The 12,387-nt window shown below is 35.1% G+C and overlaps 1 protein-coding gene across 1 annotated transcript in view; it reads right to left on the bottom strand.

Moving 5' to 3' along the window:
* The window catches only part of LOC116484689 (cilia- and flagella-associated protein 47-like), a 128,329-nt gene that overhangs the window by 52,140 nt on the left and 63,802 nt on the right, over positions 1–12,387 (bottom strand). The window contains exons 8-9 of the mRNA XM_058429394.1: positions 10,893–11,049; positions 1,300–1,398 (exon numbers count right to left, since the gene is read on the bottom strand). Coding sequence (XP_058285377.1) covers positions 1,300–1,398; positions 10,893–11,049 — 256 coding nt within the window. The remainder of the gene's footprint in view (positions 1–1,299; positions 1,399–10,892; positions 11,050–12,387) is intronic.

Below are 12,387 nucleotides of genomic sequence, written 5' to 3'. Positions count from 1 at the left end.
ATGTAGTAATTTGTATTCCCACAAGTATTGTTTGATTATTCCAGTTTCACTATAGAAACATTAGCATTTGTAGTTCCATTAAAAGACAAAAACAAACTTGAAAAAAGTGAAAAAATCTAGATGGTCATTTTTAAAAATCAATATCTGATTATTAGTGACATTGAACATATTTTAAACCATTTTTTGCCCATTTGTACTTTATCTTTTGTGAACTGTTGTTCATACTCTTTTTAATGCATTGCAAAGAAACAGCAAAAATTTTGAAACACAAAAAGGTTCAAGTATGCCATTAAGCAATTATTTTGATTCTGTGTAAGTTAATTTTTCTGAATTGCACTCTCCATAATTCAGTGAGAATAATAATAACATCCACCTGTCCCTTGAAGTTGTAGCCAATGAATTCAATTAATGACATTTAGGATGTTTTTATAAATGGCTACAGAAAATGTAAGAGAAATTAATTAACCCATTCTTAATCAATACACAGGTGGGGTGGTTAATATATAGAAGAAATAGACATTGACTGGCTCAGGCCAAGGCAGGTGGATCACCTGAGGTCAGGAGTTCGAGACTAGCCTGATCAATATGGTGAAACCCAATTTCTACTAAAAATACAAAAATTAGCCATGCAGGATGGTGTGCGCCTGTAGTCCCAGCTACTTGGGAGGCTGAGACAGGAGAATTGCTCGAACCTGGAAGGCAGAGGTTGCAGTGAGCTAAGATTGCACCACTGCACTCCAGCCTGGGTGACAGAGTGAGACTCCATCTCAAAACAAAACTAAACAACATCAACAACAACAAAAATTGTCTCAAAAACAAAACAAAACCAAACAACAACAAAAATTTATACCCTGTAATAAATTCACAGTCAAACAGTAGTTGAAACTACTGATACTTTTTATTAGTATTAAAACTACTGATACTACTTTTTAGTAGTATCAGTATACTACTTTTTAGTAGTACCAGTAGTTTTAACACACTATTTATAATTTTCTGAAATCTTTCTTGACTCATACAACCATGTGTTAAGTGGTACGCTATTCAATCATGGAAAACTTCAAAGTTAAAATACTTGGCAAATCTTACTTATGTTCTGAGGAATTAAAAATAATACAAATGTTATATATATATGTTTTACCATTCATGTTTTTCTATCAACTTACTAAAATTTGTTCCAAAATTTTAAAATTATATTTTTAATTTGTGTTAAATATTTACTAAGGCAACAGACATATATTTCATTATCTGTGAAATGCAACAACAAACAGAATGATAGAATGTAAGGTAGAAATCCTGTACCTTGTATTTCACTCGGAGAACTCAACCTGAAGGCAGAACTCTCATAGATGAAGCTATCCCAGCAATGATCAATGACAAGATTCCTGGGACGTTCCACACCTAATTAAAAAATAAAGAGATATTACACTTCAATGTCACATTCAAGAAGAAAAACAGCAGTGGAGATGGAAATAGAATAAAAATTATCCTCTAATAGGAAACTTATAAGATGAATATCTTTCAAAGTATATTTTAAAATGAGATTTAAATGGCATTTTTGAAGAACATATTTAATAATATAAATGGTTTTATCTATGATGTTTAAAAAATAAACTCACAAATTCTTGGAACTTTCAGGTGGACACAGTGGCATGTGCCTAAAATTCCTGCTACTGGGGAGTGTGAGGCAGGAAGATTGCTTGAGGCCAAGAGTTCAAGGCCAGTCTGGGCAACATAGCAAAACCACATCTCTATATTTTAAAAATCTCGGAATTTTAATTTGAACTACTCAACAAGCAGATATTAAGAGTGAACTACTCAACAAGCAGATATTAAAAGTCTATCTGAGCCTCCTACTTAAAAATAGATTGTACTGATGAATACAGTTGGCCTTCTGTATCCATGGGTTCCATATTCATGGATTCAACCAAAGGCAGATTGAAAATCTTCAAAAAGATAATGGATGGTTTCATCTACATTGAATATGTATGGACTCTTTTCCTGGTCTTTATTCCCTACATCATACACTATGACAACTATTTACATAGCATTTACATTGTATTAGATGTTCTAAGTAATCTAGAGATGATTAATATATATGAGAGTATACGTGTAGGTTACATGCACACACTGTGCCATTTTGTATCAGGGACATGGGGATTCGTGGATTGTGATATCCTTGGTGGTTCTGAAATCTATCCCCTATGGATACAGAAGGATGGCCTGTATATAAATATGCACAAATAAACAACATTTATCCAATGTTAACAAGTTCAAACTAATAAATACAAAACTATGTTTATTAATTCTTTATTAAAAAGATAAGCTCTACTTACATTAAAAATATGAGTTGATAGTGCTAAGTGGTTATATTTCAAATGTAAATATATATACATTGAAGGAAATGCCAAAAGATATTTACTAACAGTGGTATACAATAAAAGGGAAACGTTTTGAGATCATTGTATATAGATTAGTGTTTCTAAAAGTGCAGTTTTCTGATAACCTGCATTGGAACAGCTTGTGATGGCAGGGCCTCACCCCAGCCCTTATGAATCAGAATAAATGAATGTGAACCTGGGAATATGAATTTTTATAAGCTCTCAAATATTGTTTACTGAATTTGGAGAGCTATTAATCAAGAATCAAATAAAACAAGTTCCAAATGTTAAGATATCAGCATCTAAAAATGAAATAATTGTAAGCAAGTAAAGTCTCAGATTACTCACTTCAAAAACGGTTATAATTATTCTACATTTACTTTTTATTAATACAATAATATTAACTATTTCTTATGAGCAAAATAAACTAAGACAAATAACCCAATTAAACTAAGTTATAAAGACTTAATATAGGCCGGGTGCATAGCTCACACCTGTAATCCCAGCACTTTGGGAGGCCGAGGTGGGCAGATCACGAGGTCAGGAGATCGAGACCATCCTGGCTAACACAGTGAAACCCTGTCTCTACTAAAAATACAAAAAAAAAAAAAAAATTAGCCAGGCGTGGTGGCGGGCACCTTTGTCCCAGCTACTCGGGAGGCTGAGGCAGGAGAATGGCATGAACCCGGGAGGTGGAGCTTGCAGTGAGCCAAGAACACACCACTGCACTCCAGCCTGGGCGACAGAGCGAGACTCCATCTCAAAAAGAAAAAAAAAAACCACAAAACTTAATATATGTGATACCCCAACTTCCCTGCCAAAAAGTCTCAAATTTCTCAATGCTATTTATTTCTTAATTCAAATATTTTAAAAGTTGCATGTCTGAATTTGGGAGGGATATTTAGGTTCTGGGAGATTTTCTTACACCAATTTATCTCTCTTCTTAAGTATAAAACCATGCTCATACTGATTGGCCATTTGCAATGATTACTACATATATTACCTAAATATTTGTTCAACTCTGGATGCACTTGAGATAAGATTCAGAGGACCTCCAGGGATTTTCATAACTAATTCTACCATGTGAAATGAAATGCACTGGTATTTCTTCTCCATATCATGTAAGTGTGATTAACTTATAATTATGCTACATCGTGCACTTTATTACTTTACTGCTGGTGAACATCATGGTCATAATCAACCCAAAGCCAACAAGAAGACATCAATGTACTTTGTTTTCATTGACTAATTCTCGTACGAAAGTTGATATCTGTAAAACTAATATATTATGTTAATTATATGCACATTTTTATTCAGTGCTATTTTGTTTTGCACCAATAAACTACTGATATATAAAACAGAATTCATCTTTATTTAAATCTTTGAATCAGATCACTAATACTGCATTTACATTTGGATTAAATAGAAAGTGAATAATTTCCAGACTATAGCTATTTTAATAGAAAAGTAATGAAAACAGCTACTTTCTCCGCCTTTATTCCCATCTGAGCAGGGTCGAAACATGAGAGATAGGGTCTTGGGTAAGGGACATAATTACTGATGAGAAAATACTGTGAGAATTGTGTCCATGGACACCAGTCACTGAGCGAGGGTACACATCCAGGAAGCCAAAGCATGTATGTACACGACAGGATGTTTGTACACGACAGGATATATGTACACACAGGACATATGTACGTGTACAAAGCATGTATGTACATGACAAGAAGCCAAAGCATGTATATTTCAGGCGAAGCCAGTGTCTGAAAAAGAGGAGAGACAGCTGAGAAAATGTGAAATGAGTGGCAGTAGGGGCATTTTTTGGGGACTTTGGATGGAATGGGGGGAGGCCTGTTCCCCTAGTATCCAGGCGGAGGTGTCAAAGAGAGGGGCAAGTGCCATACTTTAGATCATATAACTGGCTTTAAAACTACCATCTGTGAGCAGATAAAAAAATTTAAGTGGTCCTAAAGAGGGTAGTCAGACATGATGGGCTCAACATGCTGTTCCACCACTGAAAAGGGAACTTTCCACCCTGAGGTTCCTCATTGGAAAGGCAGGAATACTAACCTCCAGGATTTTGGGGGGAGTTTGGGTACGGTCATGTTGATAAAGCTCAGGTGTGGTAACATAAAGGGATCTTAATAAATCCTAGCTTCCCAGACTATTTGAGAGCTATTCTGTAGCATCCTGCTCCTCATGGGATTCATTAATGGTTTGCTTTAGAGACATCTTTACTATCCTTAGGTTGTTTAGGTACCTCCTCTCTTGCCACCCTATCTTATTAACCTTTTGAAATTGGCATGGCTTCAAATATGTACGGATGTCTGAAACATTATCTTCTCTACACCTTGCCTTTCGTAATGTTCAACTGAAAGCTCTTTCCAACATTCACTCTGAGGGCTGGGCGCGGTGGCTCATAAGCCCAGAAATTGGGGAGGCCAAGGAAAGTGGATCACTAGAGGTCAGGAGTTCCAGACCAGCCTAGGCAACATGGCAAAACCTCGTCCCTATGAAAAGTATAAAAAATTGGCTGGGCATGGTGGCACATGCCTGTGGTCCCAGCTACTGGGAAGGGTGGAGTGGGAGAATCATCTGAGCCCAGGAGGTGGGGGCTGTAGTAAGCTGAGATTGTGCCACTGCACCCCAGCCTACAGGACCAAGTGAGACCATGTCTCAAAACAAAACAAAAAATTCCCCCGTTCCTGTTACAGGTTGAACATCTCCTTGCGTGAAGAGTTCTATTCCTAAGTTGTGTATATCACAAAAATATAAAACACAAAAAAGATGAATTAGAATAATTTTTTAGAAAGCTGAAACAAGATTAGGGACACCATCTGCAGTCAGGGATGAGACACAGTATATGGTCATGTCACTTACTTGGAATAAGACAAAATGTTTTCTTAGAAACTAACATACTGAGGAAAAATGTAGCGACATAATCAGGCTCCACAGTACAAAAACCAGACAATTGCTCAAAAGAGGCAACCATTCTTCCTGATACTAACAACTGATTCTTAAAAAGATTTCATTTAAAAAAGATTGCAATGTAATAAGAAAGCCTTTGATAACATCTTCACCAATACATCACGATGACCTCCTTAGAATATTTCTATGCAATCTGGTGTTACGGGTAAACGACATCACGAGACAGTGAAATTCACTGAACACAATTCTTAATGTGGTTGGGGGAGGGTGTAGTTGATTTCAAGTACTGGGCTTTTGGCTCCTTCTATTTAATCTGTTAAGTAGATTTCAGACCACTCACAGAAACAGATTGCAAGTCTTTCCTGTAATCCTTTACTATCTCTCCATTTGAGCTTTTCAGTTTTATATATAACTAGGTGAACAGTTAGTGAGAAATTGTTCTGCCTGCTTACTGAGAAGCCATGTGCAAAGGTACACAGAAACCTGGCTTTGCAGAGTTGGGTTTTTAATCTTATTTCCTTCACTTAATAGCTCCGTGATCGTGAACAAGTTGTTAAGCCTCTCCATTAATCAATTTTATCCTCCTTAAAACAGATATAATGCCAATTTCAGAGGGTTCCTGTCTTAGTTGGGGTTTCCTCAGAAGCTGTTATTTGGGACGTGACCTCAGGAAATGCCAGTAGCGAAGAGCAAAAGTGAGACAAAGATTAGAAGGACTCCAATGAATGGTGTATTATAAAGGAAGTTACTACTGTGGAGACATGAGGCTCAAGGCAGCTAGGGAACTCTGAGAGCCAGTGCAGAACACACATCTCAAAGGTACACTGCTCAGGGGAATGGGAACTGTAATATTTTTCCACCACTTCCTGTCATCCATAGGTTGAGGAAAAATTAACTCACTAGGGCAGCCAGAGGAAATATCCAAGAGTTACAGGTGTTGGTAGCTGGACAATGGCCCAGATAGATACTAGTTGAATATTTGTTGTCCTGAGATAATTTAAAGAATCACACACATGAAGTGCTCAGTATAGACTTTATAACTGATAACTATTATGTGTCCCCAGATTCAATCACAACTGTGTATCACCCGTTAAATTACAAGGGCACCATATGCCCTAACTGAAAGTTAAGTTAAAGGTCGGGTTCACACCCTCATGTGCAAATTGTGGAGCATAACAGGTATATATGCTTGAGTGAAGGGCAAGCCACTCCTCTAAGTAATTCCCTGTGAATGGTGCCAAAATTCTCCTTAGGAAATAATGGTAAGTTTGTTGTAATGCACAGACCAGTGCATGCCCAAGGTGCTCAATTTCTTCTCCAAACAGCACAACCACAATAATATTTAGCATCGGACTATTTTAAGATGGATAAAACAAAACACTCACCTTGAGTATTAAAAATATCAGGAATATAGGTAAGCCTTTAGAAACATGTTTTTAGGCAACATAGTATAGTTGTCTGAAGAAAAAGTAGTCTGGACACATGAAACATTAAATATGTTTGCTAAAGAAACAGATTCTCAGGCTTTTGGGAAAATTCTAGGTATATACTGTGAGCTTTTCTGCTACCTGGGGTCATGGACTTTTCCACTGTTACTGGCTTAAATCTTCTGAGCTTTGCTTCTCAATTCCAGTTTTCCTCAAACCCATCCATATCCGTCATCCACAAATAATTCTAGAGTTAGCATTCAAAATGCGGGTTATAAAGCACCGGTAATCGTTTGAAAACTCTCATTATCTAGAGGATAAGAGTTGGGTTCCTTGTGATAATATTTAAGACTTTTTCAATATCCTAACATATCTCCTCTCTCTTTGGCCTCTCTCTCTCTCAGATAGGTAGGTAGATGGATGATAGATAAATAGATAGATGATAGATAGGCAGATAGATGATAGATAGGCAGATAGATAGATAGCATTAAAAAGTTTAGCCTAAAACTGCCTCCTTACATATTTTAAGTTCAGTCTAAAGGTTTCTCTGTACATAGAGAACTATAAGCTATACGGAACTGTAAACAGACTGTAAGCCTACTCTTGTGCCACTCATTGAGGTTTGGCCAATCAGAGGTTGCCAAGTGTTCAAACCATGTTCAAATAAGGCAAACTCAAAGCTGTAACCAATCAGCTGTTTTTGTACCTCCCTTCTGTTTTCTGTATGTCACTTTCCTTTTGCTGTCCATAAATCTTACACCACGTGGCTATGCTGGTTTCTGGGCCTACTGTGGCTTAGGAGGCTGCCTGATTCATGAATCATTATTTGCTCAATTAAACTCTGTTAAACTTAATTCAGCTAAAATTTTTCTTCTATCACTACACAGACAGAGTTAGAAATATATAAAATATATAAAGATCTTCAAATTCACTACTTTTTCCAAGAAGGCAGCATGTTTAGAATTTCAAACTCACTATCAAACTTCTGGATTGCCCAATTCTCTGTCTTTTCTCCTGCTAATGTCTTGGCTATTTCTATTTTTATTACTTCTCCCAGAAATAATGTCTTTTGATATTCCAAAGATCTTTGGTACTTAATTTCTACTGTATTATCTCTAAGTTTTAGAAATTTGGGTATTTTATTTATGGTCCAGTCTTTCAGCAGACAAGCATCAAAAGCCTCTTCTGTCTTATTTCTCAAGTTACTAATAGACAGATCATGTCTGCAAAGATCTCACAAATATTGTGGGATTAACAAATATTAGCTACAATAAGTGTGACAGATATTTAAATCAAGCTATGCACAAGTCGCCATGCTACCCATAAGGGGAAGAAGTCATTCCAGGATTTGCAGCTAATGAGGAGAGAGAGAGAGAGAGAGAGAGAGAAATGAGGAATGCAGGATGCAGGATCTGAAAAGCTGTGAGATTTCTCACACCAGCAAGGAACCATTTGGTGAGATGAGTCTTGTTATCAACTTGCCTAAGAATACTTTTTTTAAATTCTGTAGAATCCGTAAGAAAATTTACATCTTCTTTTAAAAGACAAAATGAGATTGCCTACTCCTATCATGAAATAATCTAAAGATATTTACAAATATTTAAATGAGAAGGTATTTGATGTGGTTTAGCTTTGTGTCCCCACCACCCAAATTTCAACTTAAATTGTAATCCCCAGGTGTTAGGGGAGGAATCTTGTGGGAACTGATTGGATTGTGGGGCGGTTTATCCCATGCTGTTCTCATGAGAGTGAGTGAATTTTCACGAGATCTGATCGTTTTATAAGTGTTTGATATTTCCTCCTACACACTTGATCTCTCTCCCCTGCCATCATGTAACACATGCCTGGTTTTTTTCCACCATGATTGTAAGTTTCCTGAGGCCTCCCCAGCCATGAACTGTGAGTCAATTAAACCTCTTTCCTTTACTAAGTCTCGGGTATTTCTTTATAGCAGTGCAAAAATGAACTAATACAGTATTAATCTCTATTTTTAATGAGTATATTTTGCATATATTAAATATTTTAATTCTTCTCATCAGTCATGTTTTTCTGTAGACCATGTTTTTCTGTAGATCAAATTGTGAGGCTTAGACACCAAGGACCATAAGCGCAAGTAGATATGTAGATAATGCATAAAAAAGATACCACAAAAGGGAGAAGGATAAGAATATAACAGAAAGGGAGATGCCATCAGCAACAAAAGGGAAAGAGGTTCTTTTTCACATAGGATAGGGAGACAGAGAAAGAGAAATAAGACATTAAAGGTCTGTGAATCTTCCTTTGTCTCATATCTCCTCAGGTTTAAGGAAGAAGGGGGAGAAAAAAAGCCTGAACATTTGCCCAAGAGAAAGTGAGTTTACTTAAAAGAGACTGTTTTGAACTGCAAAAGACTGATCAATTTTAAATTGTCAATCTTACTATGTTTTATTGTTACATAGCAGAAAGAAATGTATAGCAATGTTAGAAAACTAGAAAGTCACACATTATTTTAAAATTTATTTTTAATGTTAAAATCTCAATCTAAATTTGTTTTTATAACATGCTTATAGTTATAAAGTCATTTGGCTGCACCTATCCTGAAAATTCCATTCCCTGGAAAGATCCATTGATACGCCTTGTATGCTGACATTCTAGAAATTCTGTGCCCTACAATTGGTACAAACGTCACAAACACATATTTTTTTTTGGTGCATATCTAAATTTATGATTTAAATCCCAGCCAAACACAATAACTTTGATATTTAATTTTGTCAGCTCCATATTCCTTTTTTCTCCAACAGTTATTTCAAACCACCACTCCATTCTTCAAATTCTCTGCTATATCTCTTTTCCTCAGCAGATAAAAATGTAAATATATGACTGCTCCTAATTCCAAAGCGCTTCCACTACCTACCAATTTATTGACATCCATATTTGTTTTATTTTACCCCCACCTAAGGAAGAAATCCTCTCCTGTTCAGCTCTTCTTTTACCTCTGTTCTGATCCCAACCCTCCTAGACCCTTAGTCTATCAGTTAAACCTTCCCTCATTTATATCTTTAACTCCTGTTCAACCCTGGCTTCTCCCTTCTGCTTATACATATGCTCAAGTCTTTTCCATCTGAAAATGCTAATTTCCTTGAGCTTGCAATCAACATTTATTAAACACCTCATGCCTCTCCTGATCGCAGCCAAAATTCTTATAAAGGAATTTTACATGAGATGACATTACTTTCTTAATATTTAAAATTATTTCATTCCAAGAAGATGAAGAAATGATGGAAAAGTACCAAAGTGCAACAGGTAAATGACATGTTCAGCTTCAACATTAATCAAAATTTGCAACGATGATACAATATAATGTTCTTTCAATCAGATTGATGGAGATTAAAGACAATGTTATTCCTCAGGGCTTACACAGTCCTGGAAAATAGGTAATGTCTATATTATACTTCTAATTGCAGCATGAATTGCAAAAGTATAAACATTCTGGAGAGTAAGTTGGTCATGTATATAAAAAACCATAAAATATATAACTTTAACCCGATAATTGCACTAATAATAGTTTTAGTAGAAGTAGTAATAACAGTTGAAAGGATAAATTGGTACTGCTCAATATTAGATTGAAAATGTGTTTCAAAAAACTCGTGCTGAGTTAATTTTTAATTCAGACTCACATTTATTTGTTTAATATAAAGTGGTCAAACTCTTCAAATAATCTAATTAAAAACATGCACCCTCAGTATGGCATAAAAAAAGGACAAGGCTGGTTGAAGCCAAAATTTATTCCAAATATTTTGTCTCTTTATTAAGAAAATGCAAAAAGGAAACAAAATCACCATATCAGAATTTCTATAAAGTTTTGAGGAATAAGCATTGGCATACTTGAATAACATCATAAGAATCTTACAAATCTACTAATTTACATATTTGGGTTTACAGATCAAATTGGAAGAACTTGATTTGTTATATAGATATCTAATTCTGATTCTGTACTATTAGGAGCTGTGATTTCAGCCAAAATACTGCATCTCTCAAATCTTGTTTTCTCTTTTATAAGATAATTTTCTTTACAGATTTCTGAAGTATTCATTTGTCCTAAAATGTTTTGATTCTATAATAAAATAAGTCTGATAAATACCTATAAAATAACATGTGAAATATAAGAAAAACAACTTACTTGTCAGTGTTATATCAATGAGGACATCTTCCATCGTGGGATTTTTGAAAGGTATAACAATAGTTGACTGAAGACCAATGCATGTTGTTATTCTTTCCGTGTCTAGAGGCTGGGGAAATAGTCCTACTCCAGATAAGTAGAATTTCCATTCTGTAAACTGTTTGAAGATAAGTATTCGTAACTTATGTGTCCTAACTGCATATATTTTATTTGCAATGCTTAATAAGTATAATGCATATAAAAATTTGGACAGATAAGAAAAGTTTTGTTGTTAAAAAGCATTGTTTTATTTTTCCTTTCTTTTCCAAATTCCTTTTAATTTTATGGAAAAATAATTCTATGTATTTTTACTTTGAGGCAGAAGAGGGCAAAAGTGTAATATTCAAATATCAAACATATTTCAAGGCACATAAAGTTATTATAGCAACATAAAAGAGAAAGTTTAATGGAAAACCTGGCACTTTTGTTCAAGTTTCTTTTTTATTTATTTTTTAACAAACTTGGTACCAAACACTGCATGTAATTTCCAAACTCTTTGGTTGAATTTCAAATGAAATTCAGATAGCTGCCACATTAAGGCAAAGAAGATAAGGCACAGACTGAAGCTCCTATAAAACGAAGTATGTACAATTGCATGCCATATTATTTATCCCCATCATCGAGTCCAGTGCATTATCTGTTATCACATGATATGGATAAATGAATCAAAAATTATGTGAAGGAGATTGGATGTGGCTATTATTTTTACCTAAGTTTCATAAGCATGTAAAGCTCTGTTTGAAAATCTCTTTGTATTTTAGGATAAAAGTTCCTTCAGAGTACAGTACACTGTAACTGAGTTCTAGGGTCTCTCAAACTTCTGCAACAAACACTTTGCTAATGTGACAGATGAATAAAGGGATCACAAACAATGTCCTACTTTATAATCTCTCAAACTATATAGATGTTTCCAAGCTTAAATTCTGATAAAAAGAGGGAAACTTGCTTGAAGATTACTTCAAATAAGGAGAAGTAGTGAAAGAAAACTCATAAAAATCCTGCCTCCTTAGTAGAGAGAATTAAAGGCAAATTTCATCTGGATATTGTCTTCAAATGACTATAGTACTATTAGTCACAGATTTGACTAGCATAATACAAATTAACGGTATTTTCAATAATAACATCCTAGCTTAATTTACAAAATTGACTGTCTAAAGTCAAGCATCAGAGTTCAATTAAATTAAAAAGTGGTTTAAGTAAATTATTTACTATTTGGATATTTTATAAAAGGAATCTTAAATGGCAGAACTCGTGTTAATTTAAACCATTGTAAATGAGCCAAGTGACAAAAAGAAGGTCACGGTTTCATGTTTCCTCAAGTGGCCTAGAGTACTGGAGTTTCTATGTTAAACCATATCCCACGATTATTGAACACTGACATCCAACACTTTTCTTAGCATTGATTAAATTATTCACTTGGGTTCAGAATAGCAAATTAAAAAGTAACCCAGCAAAC

This window comes from Hylobates moloch, unplaced genomic scaffold (genome assembly GCF_009828535.3).
Source record: "Hylobates moloch isolate HMO894 unplaced genomic scaffold, HMol_V3 SCAFFOLD_16, whole genome shotgun sequence".
Classification (NCBI taxonomy): domain Eukaryota; kingdom Metazoa; phylum Chordata; class Mammalia; order Primates; family Hylobatidae; genus Hylobates; species Hylobates moloch.
The sequence above is the reverse complement of the archived record's forward strand: the minus strand, read 5'-3'. Positions and strand labels throughout refer to the sequence as shown.